The sequence below is a fragment of the Pleurodeles waltl genome, chromosome 3_1 (genome assembly GCF_031143425.1).
Source record: "Pleurodeles waltl isolate 20211129_DDA chromosome 3_1, aPleWal1.hap1.20221129, whole genome shotgun sequence".
NCBI classification, from domain to species: domain Eukaryota; kingdom Metazoa; phylum Chordata; class Amphibia; order Caudata; family Salamandridae; genus Pleurodeles; species Pleurodeles waltl.
In genome coordinates, this window is record NC_090440.1 from 769,250,080 (window position 1) to 769,276,091 (window position 26,012).

General features: G+C 41.6%; 1 protein-coding gene across 1 annotated transcript in view; it reads right to left on the minus strand.

Moving 5' to 3' along the window:
• The window catches only part of PARVA (parvin alpha), a 196,507-nt gene that overhangs the window by 69,946 nt on the left and 100,549 nt on the right, over window positions 1-26,012 (minus strand). Inside the window, exon 5 of the mRNA XM_069223585.1 lies at window positions 138-278. Coding sequence (XP_069079686.1) covers window positions 138-278 — 141 coding nt within the window. The remainder of the gene's footprint in view (window positions 1-137; window positions 279-26,012) is intronic.

The window sequence follows — 26,012 nt, forward strand, 5'->3', positions numbered from 1 at the left end:
TCTAAATTTATTTTATAAAGAGCTGTGTTTATAGATTTAAAAGCTTTTTTGTTACTTGTAGATTTTCTGGAACTCAGAAACAGGCATCCACCAACAGAAATAGAAACAAGAAAAATATTGTAAAATGGAAAACTCACAGTCAACATTCCACTTGATGCTTCTTGGCGGAAGCTTAAGAGTTTCATTGATCTTTTCCAGCACGGTCTGTAGCTTTTGTTTTTGTGCGATTTCAGACTGTGTGACTTCTGCAACATTCAATTTCTCATTCTCAAGGTTCTCTACATTAGAAAAGGGAAGAAAACATCGAGAACTCTGTGACCTCTTTCATGTTATTGCCTACAAATGTTCGATCAAAGTGTATTTATTGCTAGCATTTTTCCCCTTTAAAGTAAATGCTCTTTTTAAACATTTGAAAAACATGTCTTAAAAACGAATGTAAATAATGACTACGTTGCAAATGGAAATAGTCTGCTATCAGAAAACTGATATATATATTAAAATAAAGTGTAGAATTAATTTTAGGCCATCATTGTCTCCTGAAAAGTCAGCTTATTGTTTAGTTTATAAAACGTTCAAGCCTTAGATTGTTCCATGCTGTGTATTCTTGTGAAAAGTCCCCTGTACAATCAATTAGAAGCTTTCTGGAGAATGTACAGGAATATTGGAAGAGGAAGCTGTAGCAAAAGTCCTTATATTTATATCGGCTGGTCAAGCTGTGTTCATGTACCTAAATATATATATTTATATATTTATCACCGAATTGGTTGGATCCCATCTGCCACAATACTTTAGTACAGTTAACATTACCTTGTATAATTATGCAAAATTGATACAAAGACCCCCCCCCAAACACAATGAAGATGGAATGATTTCCAAGTCAAATCATCCCCCAAAACTGTAGTTTAAAAAAAAAAATAGTGCATACATTTCAGTATAAGCACATGAATGTCTATTTTTGTCATAGCGAGCAAAATTTATAACAGACTACCACAGTGGTGAAAAATATAGCATTATACCTCGCTACCGATGGCTATAGCAGTTGCTAGAGCTCCTAAACCTGATCTATAGGACGGAGACACAGAAGGAGATTTATAACAAGGGTAAGGCCCATTAACAGTAAGTGTAACCTGAGTCAAAAGATCTTTAATGCCCACCAGGGATAGAATGTTTTAAATTAAAAACAGACCAATAGAAAGGCAAACATTGAAAAGATGGAGGAGAAGGGGTATAAAAGTAATTAGTCATCCTGGGCCCTTCAATTGTCTTTATTCCCATGTTCTAAGTAAGCAATATGAACTCAGGGTTCAAGGGGGGCACTCTCACTTAGCTTTTAACTGGGTGGAGTTAGAGGGTCTGATGCAAAGCTGCAAGCTCTTCTCCCTGGGGTAGTGTCTTGCATGTTTTAGGCCGGAACCTTCCTGGCTCCTAACAGACTCTGTATCAGGGTGATGTAATCACCAGAATGAACAGGGGTGGCTCCTCCGCCATACACCCAAGAACCCCCCACACCTGCAGCAGCAGCTGCAAAACCTTTGCATTAAAAATATAATAAACTGCTGGCCAAACATACTTGTGCTGTATGCTCTGTCGAACCCGGCAACGCAGTGCCTGATTGGAGAGACCAGGCAGAGGCTCTCATTCTGCCTCGGAGCGCCCAGCCAGGGCACTCCGTCCAAGCAGCATCATGCCAGCAGCATGAGCGCAGTGGTAGGATTGGACGCAGGGCAGGTTCGGAGCCTGAGCATGTCCCTGCAGATGAGGAGTGATTCGTAGGTGGTGCGGCGAAGCGAAATAGGTAAATTCTTTTTATTATTATTTTTATTTTATTTTTTGGTAGCACTCCCCTCCTGGCTTAGAATGTTGGAGTTCGCTGTTACATGCAGAGGAATAAAGTCATGTGATTTACAGCTGTGTGGTGTACTCATTGGTGGGTAACCAGCCTGGGGAAGAAGCTACAACTGATGATGAGATAAAGGGTAAGTATTCCAAAAAAAAAGTGCTCTCCTTTAGAGTTTGCGTGGCCCAAGCAAGCTGTGGTGTCAAAATGCTGAGTCGACGGTTGGCATATGTGGAGTAAAAGCACACCTCCAGCCCATGAGAGGCAGTTGAATGGAAAGAAAGCTTCCCTAAGGAGTTTATGTATCATTGTTCAAGAAGCCACAACCAAGACCCTACTAAAAGACACTGCGCTACCACACAAAATAAAGTTATACCTTGAACGGAGCATTAACACTTACAGCGTATACAACTAGACTTACAAAGTGCAGCCAAGGACAATCATAACTTAGCACATATGATTGTGAATAATAGCGCTGGCTGACAATTAAAAAGGAAGCATACTGTTATTACCCTTACCAGAGTCCTGATAAGTGGAGAGCTACGACCGCAGCACTGGGCAGGTTGACCCAATAAGAAGCACTGGAGTTTTGCTTACTGAGCTGTCCAATACCTGAAAGTGCAAACCACCAAAGCTGCCAGGTGGCAGCTCAGAACATCTCCAGTGGAAAAAAAGAAGAAGGTAAAAATTCCAAAGCTTGTCCTCTGAGGTTAAACAATTGTCGGGCCTCAGCGATAATGCAGATTCCCAGGGACAATCAATAGCATATGAAAGAGCTCCATCCTTAGTACCAGTTACTCTCATGAACAGTTGCAATTTTGCCTCCTTCCTGAAACCATCACCACCTTTCCATGTGGCCAAAAAGCTAATTATTGGTGATAAATGGACTGCTTGAATAGAGTAATTTGAAGATTTCATTGATGCACTTGAAGAGATTAATAACAGAAAGGTAATCAAGTATCTAAAAACTCTTGTTGGTGATGGTCTGAAAGAAGTCATAAACAAAACGCAGAGAACTGACTAAGAAATCATGTACCATCAGATTAGAATGTGTGGAATATCAAGTTCAATCCAGTTCCAAATGCTGATTGCAAATGATACATTTTCAGTCAAGAACATCAAAGAGTTGGTGAAACAATCAATGAATTTATGGGAAGACTCGATGCACTCAAATACGAAGTTCAATGAATTTAGTGAAAAAGCCATGCATCTGCTAGAGTTACTGATGGATTCTTGTCCGATTCATTTTGACGACGAATGCGGAGAGAAACTCTATCTCGAGCAAGTGTTGATGGTTTCCAGAGCTGAGGAACTTGCTGAGAGACAAGCTGATGACATGACAGAGTGAGTCAGTCATGAGTGTGAAAAGTAATCCAAAGCAAAAGACCGACGGACACAAGGTGATGTCTACACTTAAAAGAAGTTGTGTTTTAGATTTGAATTTGCATTTCCACATGAAGGAAAGTGTTCACCATTGGACAGATATGCAAAGGCTGTGGAAAAGAAAGCCATTTTTTGACTATGTGTAAAGAGAAGAAAAAGGTAAGTGCGTCATGGAGCAAAGACAAATGGCACTCAGAACGTTCTAGAACCACCATTCAAAACACGCCCACAGGGCTAAGTTACAAAATCATTTGAGGCAAATGGATAATAAATTAAGTTGATCATGATCTAAATCATCATCAAACAGTTCCTCTGCCTCAATAATAAGTGAAAGTGAATAAAATAATTGTGCCATGTTGATGTGTACCTCAGAAAAACGTACACACGTTGGACTAGTCATATATGAAGAAAACTGCCAGTCAAAGGAAAGTCAACATGCCAGAGCAACCAACTCAACCAAACATAGTCCAAAAATTACATGTCGACAGTGGTGCATTGATAAATATAATGCCTGAAGAGAAATACAATGGACTGTCTGACTTAATACAGCATATGCCATCAAAGACCAAAGTGTATACGTGGGCTACAACAAAGCCATTAAAGAGGGCAGGTTCATTTGTCGCAACAGTGAAACATAAGAAAATAAAGGTACAAGCACCAATTCATGTGCTTAAAGGTACAGCATAAGTGCCTGTTTGCTCAGTTTCAACACGGCTGCTGATATGAAACTGACGCCTGTGAATTATAACATCAATGTTCATCACAAAACAGAAGTTCAATTCCCTTTGTTGTTTCATAGTTTAGGAAAGCTGGAGACTAAAAGTAAAATAGCACATTAATAAGTGTGTTCATCTTGTTGCTCGGAGACATAGACTAATTGCTTTTCATTTACAAGAATCTGTTGAAAAAGAACTTGAATCGTTACTTGAGCATGGCATTATTGAGCGTTGCACTGATCCAACGCCATGGATTTCTCCCATCATAGTAGTGCCTGAAAATGACAGTCAAGGAGCTGTGCACATATGCATTGACATACGCCAGGCAAACAAAGCAATTGGAAGAGAATGACATCCAAGGCCACACGTTGCTGACATGATGACACAATTGAATGGTGCCACAGTTTTTTTCAACTTGATTTAAATAATGGTTATCATCAGTTTGAACTTAAAGAAAGCTGCAGGTACATTACAACCTTTTCTACACATGTTGGTTTGCTTAGATACAAGAGACTTAGTTTTGGTGTGTCATCTCGTGCAGAACTTTTCCAATACATCATTTGACATATCATACAGCCTGTTGTGGATCCATTCAACTATAGCGATGATGTATTAGTTTTCAGAGCTACACAGAAGGAGCATGATAGAGCTCTCACACAAGTAAATCAATTAATCAGTGATGCAGGTTTGGCTTTGAATGCAGACAAGTGCGAGTTCAACACAACAAAACTGAAATTCTTTGGCCATATCTTTTCTGATGGGGTATGATGCCAGATCCTGCAAAAGTACAAGCTCTGTCAAATGCTGATTCTCCACAAGATGTTTCAATGGTATGTTCTTTTCTTGGCATACCAAGTTACTGGTCGAGATATATACAAGACTTATCCAATCTTAGTGCTTCTCTACAACAGTTGACGAAGAAAATGTTTATTTTCAATGGTCATAAGAATGTGAGAAAATTTTCAAGAAAATCAAGCATGCCATTGAAAATGCTAGTGAAATGGCATCCTTCAATCCAAAGCCCCATGGTTGACGTTAGTCCTGTCGAATTAGGCTCTATCCTTGTACAGCATAGTGGACGCCCAAATGCTCAATGGCACATTGACTATGCTAGGATGTATTGTAACAAAAGTTTGCTTTAGAATGTTGGAGCTCCCAGGTTCATGCAGAGGAATCAAGGCAGGTGATTTACAGCTTTTTGTTTTGTGTAGCCATTGGTGGGTGCCCAGGCTAGGGAAGGTGCTACACCTGGGAATGCTCTTCCACTAGGATAATATTGCTTTTGTCTTAAAATCTGAGGTTAAACCACAACATTGTTGGATGGTGTGTTTTTCATGGGACTAATTAGGTTACAAGAAGCATACGAGTTACATTTCTCTTTTTTAGGGATAAGGTTCTGCCATTTTTCAACCATTTAAATTTATTGTAGTGAATGCTGGGATTTAAGGCCACAACAATGTATCATATAGAAATACTAATAGCAGAACATATTAGCAATATAAAACATTAAGTAGTGTTCTAAGTTGAATTTATTCTGCGAGAACCGGGATTCGATGAACCATGTTTGAGAAAAAACAAATTTCTCTCATTTTTTTTTATGGAAAAGATGGAAGGTTCTCCAGAAAAGAAAATTAGGGCATATGTTCTACACATTCTCACATATCGTCCATATTCATGTCAGAAAAAATTGCTATGCTGAGTGAAACGTACTTCCAACATCAGAAGCAGTCTGCTTGTTGACACCTCAGGATTCTACTGTAGCTTTGAGACAGAACAACAACTAGAAAGATAACATTTTATATTCAAGACATGTATGTATTCACCTTTTTGTAAAGGAAAGTGAATGATTCTAAAACTGTCAACTATAGCAACATATCTCCCAGTAGAAGTACGTTCTGTGAACCAGGATAACACACTGGTTTTGTATTTAAGTTGTTAGAACTCTTTAATGTTCACAGAGAGCTGTTTTTGGAAGGAGGTGAAATGTTATGTTGATTGAAACTCTAATGAGGCTTACTTCAGGTATCAGCAGTGAATCTACTAGGTAGGTATTGACTAACTAGGAGGTATTTAAAATGCAGCATTTTTGGTAGTGTACAACTGTGTGATTTACATTAAAGCTTAAACACACGGACACATTAAAAGTGTTTCCTCAAGGCTAATGCCTTTCAATAGAGAGAAGGGGCCCTCGTACAATTGCACTATTGGGAGGTAACTTACAAAAGAGTGGCTGGCAAAGCAAAAAAAGCTAGAGCTGTATGTAACTTTAACAGTCCAGTGTGCTCACATGAATTAAGACCGCTTGGCAATTATGTCTCGAGGAAGGAGGGCATGTGTACATTTTACTTAAGCTTGGTTGTCAGTTCTAGGATGATACATGTGAAATGCAATTACTTTTGTGAGTATATATTTTGAGTCAGTACACTGCCTTTCTTTACACCAGTTTTTGCACTTATAATACTTTACTGCTCAAGACCTGAGCAGTAAAACAGAAACAACAGGTCTTATGTCTGTGCATTGGAAAACAAAAGGCTGGGACTATCTTCAGTTTCCATGACACCACACCCATCCCACAGAGATGTAAGTGGAAATACTGTGATTAAAAGAATGGGGTGGGGTTTAATAAAAGGACAGGGGAGATTTGCTATGTCAAACCTATGCAGGATTGAAAAATACAGCAAATTGAGCAGAATACAATACTGCACTGGAAGGCATTTAGTCAAAGAGGAGACCGCGAGGTTCTAGTGGTTCCTAAAAGTAAGATGGTGCAAAGAGGTGGGAATCACGTAGGGCCTTATTTAGAGTGTGGTGGACAGGAGACTCTGTTACAAATGTGGCAGATGTCCTGTCTGCCGTATTACAACTGCATTCAATCCCATGGCAATTGTAGCATGGCCAACGGTGTACCAATCATGTTTTGATGATGTAGCCCAATTGCCAAACTCCTAATAAAGCCCTTGCTTCTCACTCTTTTTAAAATAGCAGTACGAAAGAAGCACTAAAAAATAAACATAATCATGACAATGATATCTGCATAAAGTTGACAGAGCGTCAAATAATGCAAAATAAACATTGCATATATATATCTGTGTGTATATATATATATATATATATATATATATATATTATACATCTATAGATAGATAGATAGATAGATAGATAGATAGATAGATAGATAGATAGATACATAGATAGATAGATAGATAGATAGAACAAAGGACACATGAGAACCACAGGTTTACACTGGTCATGAACAGGATCAACAGGAGCAATCTGTTTTCTGAAGACTAAGGGCCATATGTACGAACACATTTTCCCATTGACACAGAATGGGAAAAACCATTTGCTACATCTGGCCCTTATTCTTTTTAATAGAGGGATAGGAAAGCCGCTATTCACCCGTTTGGGCCCTCCTCTCAATAATATGATCAAGGGTATAATGATGGCAGTAATGGTAATCTACAGGAAGATTTTCAGAACTGGAGTCATGCGTGTCTTTCAGTAAACTTCTACCATAAATCCAGCTGGTCTGCTTTTGACCTTATTCCAAGCGGACAGTACTTATTTGAGGGTTTCATTATAATTCATATAAAAACATTAAAAAATATCTAGTGTTGCACTTATAGTGGGTATTCCATGATGTGTACAATATTTTTGTCTATAGCCTGCAACTGCATTCTAATCAGTAGTTTCGCAAAGGAGTAATTAGTTCATACTGCTTCTTTGGCAGGGAATTTCAAGTTGAGTTAGGATGTTGTGAAGCTGCCTGGCACTTTTACTAGGCTTGAGCGAGATTTAAATAATACCAGAGTATACGGATTAATTTCATTTTACCCTTGTCTTCTGCTTATTGATACGCCACGACACAGCAGGTAACTACAAAGAGTTTATTAAGCCACACAACTCAAGCACAGTCATCCCTCAGCCAGCCAAGGATAAACTGATGATCATGGATTGTAACTTGCCCACGCTATTTACATCATTATAGAAACAAACTTAACATTCTCTATATTACATCCATTTATCCGTCCCTCAATAAAGAATATCATAACATATTTTCTTTCCTTATAAATCTAACGAAAACTGTATTAAAATAAAAAAATATATATAAGGATGTCACACCAAAGATGTGCAACAAAGGAGAACATGGGTAAGGTGAACAACAAATACATGTTTAAAAAACGGAGTTAAATACAATATTCAAATAATGGCAAAAGCTGAATGAAATTCTTCTTATTTCAATGTTCACATGGTATATATGTTCACATAACATAACCATATAAGAACATAGGAGGCCTGCAATTCCTAACACTATTCCGTCTGCCTGTTGATGAGCTCAACTCCTCATCTGACATCACAATAAAGGCACTGCAATCCCGGGGCTTCTGTTTACCCACACCACATTGACCGCCTTTCTGGTATAGGGCCACTCTCCTGTTGTTCCAATTTTCTCAAATTTTCAGTATCACTGAAAACTTGTTTCACTCTTTTTGAACCTCTAAACATTGTCAACCCACCCTTCATCTGACCAATCTTTACTTTCACCCAGTCATCTTCCCATATGCACGTGAAAATCATCCTTCTCACCCTGCTTCTCTGTTTTTCCTTTTCATTGTCCAACGTGTCATCATTCAGTCATTCCGACATCCAAGATGACACCAATTTGGTTCCTCATCATTTCAAAAACTGACTTCCGAGTAACCTTATGTTCAATAGTTTGATACTCCCATACAATTCCCATTACCATCGTCTTAACATCCTGTTAATTTGCGAATGCCATCTGGATTGTACCTTTGACCATTCTATTAGCCCTCTCAGCAATACCATTTGCTTGAGGATTATATAAGAAAGTGAGAGTGTGTTGCACTCCACATGACTTCAAGAAGCCCTGCATCTCGTTAGAAGTTAGTTGAGTGCTGTTAGCTGTTATAATTTTAGAGGTAAATAACCTTGTCACTGAAAATCTCCCTCAACAGTGTAATTGTCGCTGTGGTAGTTATCTCCTTCATGAATGCAATTACTAACCACTTAGTATGTAAATCTATCATTAATAATGCAAATTTTAGGTCATTCTTTATCTGATACAAGGCCCCAATAAAGTCCATGTTTAAAGTATGCCAAAGCTTACCCGGATCAGGAATAATACCCAAATCAAATTGTACTCCTATTCTTAATCTTTTTTTACCTCTCTTATACACATCACACTCCTCCACCCACTTATCTACCTGTTCATCCATGCCTGGTTGTAAAGAAATGGCTCCCTGTTGCAGTTACCCCCCACTTTTTGCCTGATACTGATGCTGACTTGACTGAGAAGTGTGCTGGGACCCTGCTAACCAGGCCCCAGCACCAGTGTTCTTTCACCTAAAATGTACCATTGTTTCCACAATTGGCACAACCCTGGCACCTAGGTAAGTCCCTTGTAACTGGTACCCCTGGTACCAAGGGCCCTGATGCCAGGGAAGGTCTCTAAGGGCTGCAGTATGTCTTATGCCACCCTAGGGACCCTTCACTAAGCACAGACACACTGCTTACCAGCTTGTGTGTGCTGGTGGGGAGAAAATGACTAAGTCGACATGGCACTCCCCTCAGGGTGCCATGCCAACCCCACACTGCCTATGGCATAGGTAAGTCACCCCTCTAACAGGCCTTACAGCCCTAAGGCAGGGTGCACTATACCACAGGTGAGGACATAGGTGCATGAGCACTATGCCCCTACAGTGTCTAAGCAAAACCTTAGACATTGTAAGTGCAGGGTAGCCATAAGAGTATATGGGATGGCAGTCGGTCAAAAACGAACTCCACAGCTCCATAATGGCTACACTGAATACTGGCAAGTTTGGTATCAAACTTATCAGAATAATAAACTCACACTGATGCCAGTGTTGGATTTATTAAAAAATGCACACAGAGGGCATCTTAGAGATGCCCCCTGTATTTTACCCAATTGTTCAGTGCAGGACTGACTGGTCTGTGCCAGCCTGCTGCTGAGAGACAAGTTTCTGACCCCATTCGGTGAGAGCCTTTGTGCTCTCTGAGGACAGAAACAAAGCCTGCTCTCGGTGGAGGTGCTTCACTCCTCCCCCCTCCAGGAACTGTAACACCTAGCACTGAGCTTCAAAGGCTCAAGCTTCGTGTTACAATGCCCCAGGGCACTCCAGCTAGTGGAGATGCCAGCCCCCTGGACCCAGCCCCCACTTTTGGCGGCAAGTCCAGGAGAGATAATGAGAAAAACAAGGAGGAGTCACTGGCCAGTCAGGACAGCCCCTAAGGTGTCCTGAGCTGAGGTGACTCTGACTTTTAGAAATCCTCCATCTTGCAGATGGAGGATTCCCCCAATAGGATTAGGGATGTGCCCCCCTCCCCTCAGGGAGGAGGCACAAAGAGGGTGTAGCCATCCTCAAGGACAGTAGCCATTGGCTACTGCCCTCCCAGACCTAAAAACACCCCTAAATTCAGTATTTAGGGGCTCCCCAGAACCTAGGAACTCAGATTCCTGCAACCTAAGAAGAAGAGGACTGCTGAGCTGAAAAACCCTGCAGAGAAGACGGAGACACTAACTGCTTTGGCCCCAGCTCTACCGGCCTGTCTCCCCCCTTCGGAAGAAAACTGCTCCAGCGACGCTTTCCCCAGGACCAGCGACCTCTGAATCCTCAGAGGACTGCCCTGCTCTAAAAGGACCAAGAAACTCCCGAGAACAGCGGCCCTGTTCACCAAAGACTGCAACTTTGTTTCCAAAGACGCAACTCCAAGACAACAGAGTTTCCCGCCAGAAGCGTGAGACTTGCAACTCTGCACCCGACGCCCCCGGCTCGACTTGTGGAGAAACAACACTTCAGTGAGGACTCCCCGGCGACTCCGAGACTGTGAGTAACCAAAGTTGTCCCCCTTGAGCCCCCACAGCGACGCCTGCAGAGGGAATCCCGAGGCTCCCCCTGACCGCGACTGCCTGACTTTCAGATCCCGATGCCTGGAAAAGACCCTACACCTGCAGCCCCCAGGACCTGAAGGATCGGAACTCCAGTGCAGGAGTGACCCCCGGGAGGCCCTCTCCCTTGCCCAGGTGGTGGCTACCCCGAGGAGCCCCCTCCTTGCCTGCATCGCTGAAGAGACCCCTTGGTCTCCCATTGAAACCTATTACAAACCCGACGTGTGTTTGCACACTGCACCCGGCCGCCCCCATGCTGCTGAGGGTGTACTTTCTGTGCTAACTTGTGTTCCCCCGGTGCCCAACAAAACCCCCCTGGTCTGCCCTCCGAAGACGCAGGTACTTACCTGCTGGCAGACTGGAACCGGGGCACCCCCTTCTCCATTGAAGCCTATGCGTTTTGGGCACCACTTTGAACTCTGCACCTGACCGGCCCTGAGCTGCTGGTGTGGTAACTTTGGAGTTGCTCTGAACCCCCAACGGTGGGCTACCTTGGACCCAAACTTGAACCCCGTAGGTGGTTTACTTACCTGCAAGAACTAACAATTACTTACCTCCCCTAGAAACTGTGAAAATTGCACTGTCTAGTTTTAAAATAGCTATATGTGTTTTATTTGAAAAGTATATATGCTATTGTGATTATTCAAAGTTCCTAAAGTACTTACCTGCAATACCTTTCATGCAAAGTATTACATGTAGAATTTGAACCTGTGGTTCTTAAAATAAACTAAGAAAATATATTTTTCTATACAAAAACCTATTGGCCTGGAATTGTCTCCGAGTGTGTGTTCCTCATTTATTGCCTGTGTGTATGTACAACAAATGCTTAACACTACTCCTTTGATAAGCCTACTGCTTGACCACACTACCACAAAATAGAGCATTAGTATTATCTCTTTTTGCCACTATCTTACCTCTAAGGGGAACCCTTGGACTCTGTGCATACTATTCCTTACTGTGAAATAGTGCATACAGAGCCAACTTCCTACACTGGCTACCACCTCTGACTCTTTAACCTTTTCTTTGTTTTAGTTTGATTTAAGTGCCCTTCATGAGCCACTCTTTTAAGTCTAGATTTCAATCTCTGAGGTGTGATGCATTGTTCTCTCTGCATTACCACCCCTTCCCCACTCACAGACAATTCCTCTAATACTTTAAGATATGGTCTTACAGATGGTGCTACAGGGCTTTCTCTCCTGCAACTCTTCTGAATTAAGTCCTTCACTTCCCTCAGTATATTATCAGCATTTATCTCTTCTATCCATTCATCCACAGTGATACCTTGAACTCCCCAAGCCTCCACCACAACATCCACTGAGGCTACTGCTACTTCAATTTCCTTAGATTGCACCGTTGGACCATCAACTTCTTTCCAGTTTCTTAATAGTCTTGACATACAATCTGCCTGGCAGTTTTTCCAACCCTGAATATACTCTTAAGTTTAACAAGATTCCTGAAGCCTGGCTGCCATCCTTGCTAGATGTGCAGAACCCTTACCTGCACATCCAGTAAGCAAAATCTGCACCAATGGTTTCTGATCCATGCATAGCACAAACTTTGTTCCCCACAGGTACGTCCAAAAGTATTCCGCACCCCATGATGCCACCAATGCTTCACGTTCTATCACAGAGTAGTTGCCTTCTGTTTTTGTCAGTATCCTGGAAGCAAATGCCACCAGTTTCTCACAATTCCCATGCATTTGTGAAAATATAGTCAAGAGTAGTGGTATTGGCATCACCCGAGCACTGATTTCAATCTTGTATCAAATGGTGTTAAAATCTCTGAATTACAGATTTTGTCTGATGCCTTCAAAGGATTTCTGTTGTTCTTCTTTCTATTCAATTGCCTCCCACTTCTTCAAAACCTTTCTCCATTATGCTGTTTTATAAGAACAATTACTGAAAAATTTAGCGTAATATCCTATTAATCCTATACACAATTTTTGATTTTCTTTATCATCGAGTGCAAGACCCAATTTGATAGCTTTCAACAAATCTTCTTTTGTTTTTTTACAATAGGCTGATATACTGCATCCTCCGTACTCCACTTGATATAACTAAAAATATACATTTGTCTTGCATGAGAGTAAGATCTGTATCTTTCAATTTGTGTAATGCCTGTCTAAGTACAGCATTGTGTTGCTCTATGGTATCAGAATGTAACCTTTAAAGTACAAGATGATGCTCATTCCCCTGAACACTTCATTCATCATCCCTTAAAATACACTCACAGCTGAGCATTAAACAAAAGGGCATACATGTGAATTGAAACCTCCTCCCTTCCATTGTAATGAATGCTGTCAATCAATCGATCAATCAGGATTTATAAAGCGCGGCTAATCACCTGATAGGGTATCAAGGTGCTTGCAGGTCCTGAAGGCTAATTCGAACAGCCAGGTCTTGAGGGCCATTCGGAACTCCGAAAGTGAGGTGATGGTCCAGAAGTGCATGGGGAGGCTGTTCCAGGTTTGTGCTACGATGTGAGAGTAGGAGCATACTCCACTTTTGCTTCCATAGATGCGGGCAGTATGGGCAAGTGAAATGGCAGAGCATAGCCAGGTTGGTGGAAGTTGAGGGGGTGGTTAATTACATGGTCCTTGGCTGTGTAGAGCCTTGTGTGCCTGGGTCAGCAGCTTAAATTGGCAACTCTTCTGTATGGGGAGCCAGTGGAGTTACCTGAGATTGGGTGTGATGTGGGTTTATTGGGGAAGGCAGAAGATGGGTCTGGCTGTGGCATTCTGCATAGTCTAAATTCTCTGTAATAGGTGTGTGGTGATTCCTATGCAGAGGGCTTTGCGTAGTCCAGTTAGCTGGTGATGAGGGCCTGTGTCACGGTGCGTCTCGTGTGTAGAGGTAACCACTTGAAGATCTTATGTAGAATGCAGAAAGTGAGGAAGCAGGTGGAGAAGATGGCATTGATCTGTGATTTCATGGTGAGCTTATTGCCAATGATGATTCTGAGGTTTCTGTCATGGCAAGAAGGACTGTGGTGAGGGCATGGGTCTGTGTATGGATTTCATGGGGGAGATAATGTCTGGGTGGAGGAAATGTTCCAGGTAGACAGTGTGTGGTTCGTGTTTTGGTTACGGTGGAGGCGTCTCTATTGAGGAAGTCCGCAGGTGTGGGTTGGGGTCCGAAGTTTCTGTATCTGGTTGTGATCTTGTCATGGGAGAAGTGGGCGAGGCTGTTGCACAGCTACTGTGAGGGTACGATGTTCTTTTCGCTGGCAGGCAGGCAGTTTGGAGAATTCCATAATGATTTTGAAAAGTTCCTTGCTGTTCTTGGGCCTGGTTTCAATGTGTGCAGCAAGGGCTGTCTAGTTTGTTGCCCTCAGCAGTGGTGTAGAGGATGAGGGAGGACTTGAAGGCTGCTCTGTTGGAGGCATCATTGCTGGCACACCTTCTCCTCTCCAGCTGCTGTTTGCTGTCTTGTTTCTGCTGACTACATCTTTATTAAGTGACCAAATCTTGATTAAGGGACCTAAGATCTACACAGAATCTATACCGACTATCTGCCTTTTCAGTAATTACTACACAAGATATCCACCTTGATGTTTCAATTGACTCAATTACTCCACTCAACACTATTTCCTGTAACATTTATTTCACTGCCTTCGGGCTACCAGTAGAATTAATCTAACTTTATGTTGTATTGGAACAGCATTAGGTTTTAACATTATCTTCTGAGCATATCCCTTTAGGCACCCCAATTCCTCTTTGAAAACCATCTTGGCTTCATCCAATATGTCCCTCAATGATATATCTTCAACTACCATCGCTTGATTGGTAGCTCTAGGGTTGACCAAGCAAAAAACAGGTTGATGCATCCAGCCTAGAATTGGTGACCCATTCACAGACATGTACACCTTTCCAGTTGTTTCCCTCACTCCAAATTTTATAGTAGATTGCATACACCTCAAAAGATCAATGCTTTCCCCTTGATACCCCTCAAGGTTAATATCTTCGTGCAACAACTCTATACACGGCTAATGCTCATAGAATAACACCTTAGGAATAGTAGTGTGCATGGAGCCAGAGTCAACCATAAATTCTACCTCCTTGTGATTAATTAAGAATTTCACCTTAGGACTACATTTCCTTCCAATTTCCTGTGTTACATTTTCTACACTAAAATAGTTTGTTCCGTGTGTTCTTCATCCACTGTAGCTGCTCTGGTTTTGTTCCCTTGTTTGCACACAACCGCACCGTGACCTCTACGACCACACTTACAACAATCCTTGTTAAGTGCAAATCATTTCTTTGAGTCAGCAGTGTGGAAATTACTCCCACATCTATTACCAGATTTGACCAATTGTTTATTTCTGCTCCCAATGGTTCTTGTTCTTTGTATAGCTGCAACATCAGAATCTTTCCTTCAGTAAGAGTTATTTGCTTTCCCTTCTCTTTTCTCTATTTTTTCATGCAATTCTCCAATTGTTTACCAACTTTGGCAGTGTTGAGGGCATCCTTATATATGGGACTTTTTACCGCCAGCAAATGTTCCTGCATTTTCTTACTTTTGCATTGAATTATCAATTGATCTCTAATCAGCTCATCAGTCATAGCTCCGAACTTGTACTTTACCAACAATTATCTAAGTCTTGATAGAAACTCATCTACGGATTTGTTTTTTCCTTCAGGATGGGTGTAAAACTTATATCTGGCCATCAACAAATGTACTTCCTTCGAGAATCTAATCTCCAATTGTTTCTTCGCTTCACAATAATCGCAGCTCATGTTTTTTTTATGCAAGAATAAGACCATTGCAATAAATGCTCTAAACACCATTTGTGCATTCTTTCTTGTGTTTTATTTTGTGTACTCGTAATGACAACAAAGTGGAAGATCTGTTTCCATGATATCCTTGGGAATCTGAGTAATCATGTTCGAGTTTGCAGAGCCCATCTGGTACCGTGGTGTTTAGGGATTCAGATGGGGCACTGTGAGCTAGCTAGGAATTTTGTCAAAATTTTCTGATGGTATTTGCACACTGAGTCCCTATACCCATAGGTTTATATTGACCAAATTCTCAGTCCTACTTTATCTGTGGGAAATGTATAACAATGGAGGCTAGGAACAATGTCTCCAGCTCTTGAATGTTTTTGTGTTTCACTGTATCATCCAGGCTCCACAGGTCTTTGATGTTCAGTCTGTTCATGTGTGCTCTGGACCGGTGTGGGATGCATCTGTTGTAATGGTGACCACAGCAGTTGGTTGTCCGAAAGGTCTGCCTATTGAGATGTTCCTGCTGTTCCACCACTGCATTTCCTTGTGCACTCTCTGTTACGACCACTATCTTCCCTAATCCCCTGTTGCATGTGACAGGAGTCTCTGCATCCATTCCAGGATGGGCTCATGTGAAGCATAGTGTTTGGTATGCGTGGAATAGTGATGCAATCATTAGCTTCCCTCTGTCCTCTGTCTTCCCCCTCTGGTAAAGGTGAACTTCTTGCACCATTTTCTGGACCATTCTCTCTAAAGGAAGGCTCTCTCATGTTTCAAGTATAGCCTCCCTACTAGGAAGGTCTTTTCCCTTTCTATTACAGTGGATGACTTTTCCAGGTTGATGGAGAAGCAGAGTTTGTGCAGTGTTTGCATGACTTGGTTTGTGTTGTCTCTGCACTGCTGGTACTATTTTGCCTTTATGAGCCAGTCATTAAGGTAGTGGAAGACATGGATCCCCTTTTACCTCAGGTGGGCCGCTATGGTGGCCAAACATTTTGTGGATGCATTGGTGCTGGGTACTGGTTATTCCAAAGGGCAACACCTTGAATAGGTAGTGATCCTTGCCTATAACTAATTTCCAGAACTTATTGGGTCTTTTATTAGTTGCCACATGTAGGTATGCATCATTAAGGTCTATTGTTGTCATGTAGACCCATCCTTTATGATGAGTAGGGTGACCTCTTGAGGAATTGATATCTGAAAACTTTGTGTCTTGATGTTCAGAGTCCTGAGATCCAGGATGAGACTTAGGGACATGTTTAAGTACCAAGAAGAAGGCTGAGTTCACGCTTAGCCCATTTCTGATGGTGGTACCTTTTCTAAAGCTCTTTTACACAGCAGGTCTGGGATCTTCTTGCTTTGGGGTCTCGCTAGTGTTTGGATGTTGGATGGTGGTTTTAAGACTTCTATGCAAAATCTATGTTGGATTATGCTGAGTATCCATTTGTCAGAGGTGATGTGCATTCCCTGAGGTATCCTCTGATTCTGCCCCCTACTGGTATTCAGTGTAGGGGGTGCTCTTAGGAGTCACCTTCTTGTGTGGCCAGTGTCTCTCGTTCCCGCACCTCTTCTGCAATCCCTCCCTCATAAGGGCTGCCTCTGTTGTACAATTTAGTGCACCTGTGTAAGTGTGCTGTGGCTAGGTTGTTATGTGGTGAAGGAAGTATGAGAGGCTGAGGATGGTGAACCCCCTCATGCACGTATCTTCCATCATTTGGCGGTTGCTCGCCTGTATTGCCCCCTGAACTGAATGACAACCCTGGACTTGGCTATCATGTTGTTCATCTTCATCTGCTGAAGGGACTAGTTTACTGCTGATCCAAAGAGGGACTTACACGTGGAGGACATGTTCACCACTGCTGCCTGCACCCCTTGTTTGAACCCAAATAGCTTTACCCAGACGTACCTCCTGACCGTAGTGCTGGTACAGAGTTGCATGCTAGTGGTGTCTACCTCATCCAGGGCTGACTACAGGAGGGGAAGACAACCAGAAATACCTGCTTGGACAGGTACTTTCCTTCTCCTATCATATTCCAATGGGTGATGTTATACGAGACCCTTCATCTCTGTTCAGGAGGGAACTGGAGTTAGAGATTCTCAATTGAACCACTGCTGACCTCTCCATTGTCCTGCTCATCATGTCCACACACTTGCTTTCTCTATGTGGTGGAACCACTGATGTCAGTGAGTTGGCATACTTCTGTGTCATGGAGACAATGGAATCAGCAGCCACAGATGCCTTAATGTGTGTGGGGTCCTGTGTGAAATACCTGTACTTTTTCTCCACACATGGGGTAGCAGCCTTTGATATGCCTGCCTCCTTGTAGGCTTCCCTTCCCTGGTCCAGAACACTGAGGTGCACTGGGACAAACTGGCTCTTTGTTTGGGATGGCAGAAGGCTTTCAAGTAGGAAGCATGAATCCCCTTGTTCCCCTTCAAATTTGACACAGTAGGTGTCTGCTGCCCATTTCACCACTGCATGATATGCATATATGTTGGTGGGACGAGTGCCTCAACAGCATGTGTCCACACCTTCCTCCTGCAAATCAGTGTCACTGACTTGCCAGTCCTCCGAGCAGCCTTTTGTCCCTCATCATCTACTGCCTTGGCATCCGACGCTAGCCTCACCAATTCTGCATCATTGTAGCTGTATGGCTCCTCTGCCATTAAGGTCTTTTTTTTGCAACTGTGCCTCTCATTTCTCATACTTTGTTGTTTTTGGTGGACTTTGGCATTGCAGCTCTCCCATGTGAGGTTCCTGAATAAACAAAAGTTGCACACTTGATCACAGCATCCATTAGGGCAGAACCAGAATGGTGTATGTTCTGTGCCCTGCCTCCATTTTCCAGCCATCTGTTTGAGAGACCTTGTGGTCTGTTAGGGTTGAAAGCCCTAGGATCTTCAGTGTAAAACCTGTGATCACCTTCGATGTTCTTTGATGCCTAATGGTGTTTAATCGTACCTCCCTATTCTCCTCTCTGTCTGGGAGCTACCTCCACTGTATCCAGACCCAAAGGCAGAAGAAAGAATCTGAAGATGACGACCACGCAATGGAGCTTCATGGGTGTATGTCTGAAGTACTCAGGGAGGGACACAACACCAAATGGTCACCAACACCCACTGAAAATAAAGAGAGAAGGAAACAGAGACAATTCTGGACCCAACCACAGATTAATGGACAACAATGGTGAATCCAGAAAGGTTCACACTGCAAATTTCTTTTTGCCTCACTACTGTGGCTTGTCATTATTAGGAATAGCAACCAAAGATAGATATTTCCCTATTTCCCTCTGTCTTGTACAGAAATCCTTATGTTTCTTGGTCTTTTAAGCATAATTTGCAAAGAAGTGTGAAGGTATGGGATGTCACGTGCTATTTCAACTAGATATTGGCAAAAAAATATTTTTTTCAAGCTGCTGATGAAGGAGTAACTTTATGAGGACCTTCAATTTGCTCCTTCTCCATGTGAACAGAAACAACCACCCAAAAAGAGGAAACAGATCTGATAACAGTTGAATTAATACTATTGTGCATACTATAGGAGGAGAAGTGAAAGCTGTCTACAATATTATTTTAGTGCAAAATAAAAAATAACACATGGAGGAGCGTTCTGCTAAAAAAATAAGGACAATAGCCATTCTCCATGACCAAAAGAAGTAGGTCACATAATGCTGCGCTTCAATCGACTAACATGCCTCAATGAGAAAATGTGCAACAGCATTCTCAGATTATGAACCAAGACAAGAATCACACAATATTGTACCAAGCCCAATTTTATGGAATTTGCCATTGCGTGCTTCCTAACTTGGTCACATCAGCAGATTGCAAAATCATTGTTACCAGGTGCACTCGTCTAATAAGTGATAATGAAGACTTTGAGTTATAGAATGCATATATCTGTTAAATGGAAACCTAGGCCTGAAAACACAGTTATGTAATGACTTTAAAGCAGTATGGCAACTGTAGCCATAAGTTATTCAGGCTTTCCCTAGTGCCCATTGAGTATGGTACACCGTTATCCCTACACAAGAAACACAGGTTTTATGGTTATAACTTTATCCTTAACACTGCCAATGTGGACGTAGCGGTCACTGAGGAAACCCTGCCAGGCTAGAGCCTGTGACAGAAACACAATCATATCATTGCCCCAGTGCATTCCACCCAACGATAGGAGCAGAAAATGCGAGAGCCAATCTATAAGTTGGAGCACTGTGTTAATTATTGCAGAGGATGAATTTAAAAAGTATTCCTTCGGTTTACCAAAAAGAACTATATCACCGGTGGTGCTAATTTGCTTTATTTTTTCAGCATCTTACTGTATGTGGTGTGTTTTCTATCATAAGAACTATATTTCTGGCACTATTATTAAACAAAAGAACTCAAGTCATCTAGACAGAAGCAGGAGCCAACTCTTAGCCACCAGCTGAATACCACTTAAAGGCATAATATAACAGTGTAATTGGTTAATGCACCTTCTGAGTGCATTGTAAGAAATATCTAACTAGTAAAAGATGAATATCACAAGTCTAAAAATAAAATAACAAAAGCAAATATGAATGTTTAAGATCACAAAATCAAAGAAACACAATTTTACCCATTTAGAGTAAGGCATGTGGGACTAAATTGGGAGGTAATTTCCAAAAGCATTTCTGCTCGTCTACTGCCTTAATCAGCCATTTACTGTAAAAATCAGTCCTGGTGAGCATTAAAGCCACCACCCCGCACAATTTTACCTTTGAATGTATCACCATAGCTTTACTGATAACAATGGGGTACATTTGTGCACATACTGCAGTTTACGTGGAAATTAGGATTCAGAACATATTCTTTATGCACACACTCCAAGCAACTGACAGTACGCAAGATGGTTAAGAAATTGCATTGCATACCAAGAGTTGTTTGCATTTGGTTGTTACATCACAGAATGCAGTGATACCTGGATTTTCAGTTATGCCACTGGTCAACGCTAGCTGAAGAGGATAAGGGCGAAGACCCACCGGCTACGTGCAAATGTAAAACATGACTGGCCCCAGCCAACTTTGGATTCGAAGTGAAGTTGGAAACCTGCACACCCCAAAACAATTTTGAACACACCTCTATTGTCGTGGATTTAGAACAGCCGAAAGCAATCATACAGAAATTAAAATCGGAAGGGGGCTGCAGGTCCTAACAGAATCCCAAACGATTTTTTCAAAGTCGGAGTAAGCTATTTGGCCTAATACTTAGCACATCTTTTTAATGACCTTCACCACACAAAGCTTTTGCCAGACACATGGAAATATCTTCCATCCGATTTACAGGAGTGGTAATCCTAGCTCTCCTCTAAACTATAGGCTTAGAGCTTTAATTGACGATAAAGCAAAGCTCTGCACTTCCTGTCTTTTCCACCATTTAATAACTTTTATAAAAAATAAACAGCTCATACCACAAAGTCAGACAATATTCAGAGCTGGCACTGGAACACTGATAAACAGCCCACTATCTAGTCTAGCTGAGAAGCCCAAACATAGAAAATGTCAGCTATTGCGTGTTTCATTGATCAAGTCGGCCTTTAACCATGTTCCTGGTGCCCGATTGTGGCAAAAACTGGAAGATTGGGTTCTTACCAGTGGCCTACTGAGTGCAATCACTGAATTACATGCAGAAACCTGAGAGCAAGTCAAAATTGGAGAGGGCGGTCAAATTATGAACAAAGTTCAAACATTCTCAAACAAGGATGTCTCTTAGCTTAACCTATACCTTGCAGACCTGGCCAGTGCCCTTCTACTGGAAAACAGTCATTCTCACCCTCTCTGGCCTCTGATGCAATGGCTTGGTTACAATATGCAGATGATATCGTCTTAATGAGTCAAACTCCAGTCAGCTTGCAGCGCAGTATTAACGCCCCCACCAGTTGTATGAATGAGCAAGCTTTTGAATTAAACTTGAATAAAACCAAGGTGGTTCAGCTGGTTGATTCGAGATACAAGTCATTTGCATGGTTTGTTAAAGGAAAACGGGTGGAGATAGTCCTTCGTACAAATACTTGGGACTTATAGTGGATCATAAAATTACCTTTAACCCTCAGCTTGTTGCCACTCAAGCAATAGCACAGTCACTTATCTATGGGTTTAAGCTGCTAAAACAAAAACTGATTTGTCCTTCATTTAGCCATCTTGGTGTTGGCTCGTTTAATGCCAACAGTTACTTATGGACCAGAAATCATGCAGGGCAAGGAAATAGCCTCCTTCAACCAAATTCAAATGAAGACCCATAAACCACTGTTCCAGATCCCAAAATCAGCTTCACCAGTACAGGTACATTTAGAATTTAGGTTTAAAAACCAATAATTCCAGCATAAGTGTGCTTATAACAAACTTTGGTTGAGGGTTCGAACTGCAGATGCTGGCTCCATCAGTAATTTATATTGGATGGAAATTGAGGAGCAATAGCGCAGCAACCAAAAAGGTTCATGGGGGCACCTCAATTCGTCTGGCTTGTAGGGGCATAACGTTTTTAAAGAAATGTCTAAAAAGACGGAGTAAGGATAGGTATAAGCCAGGAGACCCTGGAGTAAAAGTATGCTAGCGGGTAGCTATTAACAGATATTTTAAAATGCAGGATGCAGCGACCTTAAGGTCTAATTAGCCCCTTGCAGCTGAGCTAGCAAGAGAAACCCTTGTTTCAAATAACCTTTCAGCCAATCAGTCCCCCCAGTAGTCCTTACATGGATTTGCTCTTTAAATGAAGCTTAACGTTTTATGCTGCACAGGCACTTTAAATGAGCTAATTGATTTAGCCCGATCTTAAGGCCCAGCCTCTGGTGGGGAAAGGACTTAGCATGCTCCTAACACAGCCCATTTTAAGGTACCTTGTCGTATTATAAGCTGAAACAGAGTGCTGTTTACAGGTCTTCGCACACGTTTATAGTTTACGTTTTAGGAAAATGTCCTTGGGATAATATTTATAAGATGGGATTGTTTTTATAACCTTCATGCACTTTTATGTTAGCACAACATAGGATGTTTTGCTTGTTTACTTAGTCTGGAAGTATGTGTATTGATTTTACAGTTGGCACTGGTTTTAATTAAGTATGATAATAAACTTGATTTGACAGTTATGTAACTTTTCGAAATGAGGCCCAATTTAAAAAACAATGCACCAGAGACATTCAACCTTGTATGTATCACTCAAATTGATATCAATGTTTAGTTGACCCTAACATGCCTCATTTGAATATCCTGTCATATTGGTAGACATTTTGAGAAATGCTGGTAAAATTGAGCTTGTAGGGCAAGCATGTGTTCTATGTGCATGTGAATGTTAAAATCTTTAACAAGCTGCCGCCTACTTCTAATATCCTGTAGATTTGTGTCACTCAGCTAAAAGTAAAAAAGGTCTCACTTTGCCATCCGAAAAAGCCAAATTGGACAAAAATGTCCATGTTAAAAGACTCAGCAGCAGTTGATTAGATGAACTTGCCTAACATTTTTGAGTCTGGCATTGAATAGTCAGCAAACAATAGAAGAAAATGAGCATGCCTTGTTAATGCCCATCCCCCTTTGAACTCCCTTCAGGATACCAATAGCATCTCCAACATATTTATTTCCAGCACCACTGGTTGGATAACAAGATCTGAAAAATGTTATTTGTTTTTTAAACTCCTTTCATCCTAGCAAAAGCTCTCAAAAGTTGCACTGTGCAGCACCTATAAACATTTATTTATGAAAATAAAGTCTTCGATGATTCCCAATAGGACTTACGCTTGGGATGCAGCGCACAGAACAACAGTGCTACAAATGCTGAATGATGTGTTGCACATCTTAAAGGTAAATCCACCCTCTTCTTTCTTCCTGACATATTAACATCATTTGACACTGTCAACAATGTTTCTCTTCTAAGAATTCTCGATAAACAGATTGGTTTTAATGGCACTGGTCTGAGCGGGAAGGGGAAAGTTCCTTACCTCGAGAATCACTCCCGGCAATAAAAATTGTTTAGCTCTCCAGTACAGGTTCCATCCATTCCCTGAAGCTTTTAACCTCATACATCTAGCTCCTTAAGGTTCACCTGAAGGATTCTAATATGTTCTATTATCTTTTTGCAGACATTCCTCCATGGACATACAGCCTACCTTGTACAGACCCTCAGGGACCTCACTACTTCTTACTTATGTAATCCTGGTTTGACACAATGAATTAACTCAAATGCAAGCCATAAATCATCAATATTCATAAATTAACTATTTTTCCAAACTACCTTTCACCTGAGACATGTCGAAATACTGCCCCCACAAACTGTAATTCTTAAATGATTCTGAAGGAAATTTGAAATTGTGCTTATGTGGTTATCCTATGGTTATAGAATGTATATGTAGTTCTAAATTATATTTAGTTTTCTAAGCTAATTGTATATTAATTTTTGATGTCTTCACATCTCTTGTTTAGATATTTGGCTACAACAGTGGATGTCGATTCCTACCTTTCACCTTTAATTCTGTATATTCTATATTTTCATGCAATCTCTTTAAAAAAATGTCTTGCTTATTTGTTTATTTATCCAATTTTCCTTCCTATGTATATGTAGATCTATTGCTGCCCCGCTGGGCATGGTACATGAATAGGTAAACAAATATATAAACAATAAATAAATAGTATTTGATCCATGTGAAAGGGGCCCATCCCAATGTCTTTCCTTACTGGAATGTTCAGCCCATACTCCACATCTTCAGGGCAATAAAAATGGCATAACGAAAGTACTGCAGCAGGAAACGGACACTCTGTTGAGGGGCAGGCCATCAAAATGGAAAACCTGAAAACGGACATTCCCTTACAGGACGCAGGAGGAGGACTCCGAGGCCTACAAAGCGAAAGGGAATCCCCAGAGGTGGGTGTGTTGTCAGCAGGAAGAACACTGTGTATGGAGCTGGAGATAGAGGGAGCTGAAAGGAAATACACACTAGTCCGGGAGCAAGGGAGAAGGAAAAGGTGAGGAAACACATTGGCAGGAGTGGCCCAATTTCTCAAAAGAAGAGAGCAAGGTCAGCAACACAGAAGCCCCCTGAGACCTGGTGCGGGGAGTGGTGGATGCCACCTGGCGAGACTAACGAGACAACTCCGGAGAGTTATGGCTAGTGCGGTGAGTGGGAAGGAGGCGGGCACCACAAATTGCTCTCTTTGAGTTTCTTTTGTATTTTTTTTCTCTCCTTGGTTTTGGTTATTTCTGCTTGTCACTATTATCCATGTTGTACAGACCGCTTGGTATTATCGGTTCAGATACCTACATATACGTAACATTTGCCACATCCAACCTAATAAAGAGGGCAAGAAAAGGGTTCTGGCGGTGCATTTCTTTTTCTGCTTAAATTGGTTTTTGCATTCCTTCTTTTCCCCTTTGGAGGGGAAAACTCCACATATAAAAGTGAGATAAGAAGGCCTAGTACTTAGAGATAGCTGACCCCTCCCCCAGCCATTCTACACTCTCATGCAGAGCAAAATCCTCACACACTCTTCCAGGGTGATTTGGTGGTGGCAACCCTCCCCCCTCCTTTATGAGCAGGCTACTTACTGCTCCTTTTGTTCCTTTATTTGAGGGTCCCAATGGCTACATCCGAGGAGAGGCGCTTTTGAGATGGGGACAATAAGAGACCACAAATTCATTAAGCAATCCTATCACAGAAAGAACCACCAGAACCAGGATTAACTTTTGTTCTTTGAAGTGTCTATGTTCAATCCTAGTGACCTGGAGAAATAGACCCCTCATTTTTTTGTGTTCAATAAAATAGTGAAAATTAAAAGATTAAGTAAGCCTCCTAAGCCGTATTTCCACCCATCCCTCTCACAATCCATTACTCCACAAGGCAGGGTTATGGTATTATTAATCTACCCATGCCACTTATGGGAGGATCTTACCCTTACAACAAGGGGCATTAATGAATCATTAATGAAGAACATTGCTGGGCCCTGTTGGACTTTCCCACCTCTTCGAGAGTAACCAAGGAACTCTTTAACAAAGGTGGGAGCTTATGACTTAATTTTATAGCACCATTTTCCAAAACTATTGGATAAAACATCAGATTTTGTAGGCAACTCTGAAGGAAAACCCATGAACTATTACATTAGACCAGGAGAACTATTTCTCTGCAGTAGCAACTTGTGTTTTACATATAATAAAGTGTTAGCTACTCCTTTAGGGCTGCTTCCAGGGCTGGATGGATTGATGAATCCCCAACATGCAAAGCCCTCATAATGGCCTCCTAATCTCTGGCCTAACATGGAGTAGTAGGGTTCATGGGCCCTTTATCACCGGCTTAGTCATAAACAGTGTGTCTCAATCTGCCTGCCAATTACAAGGCAATTTCATCAAGCTTGTCAAAACTCTGCCTCATGACCTCTGTACTCTCCTCTGTTATTTGCAATTGTGCAATCATACCTGCTCTAATGTGTG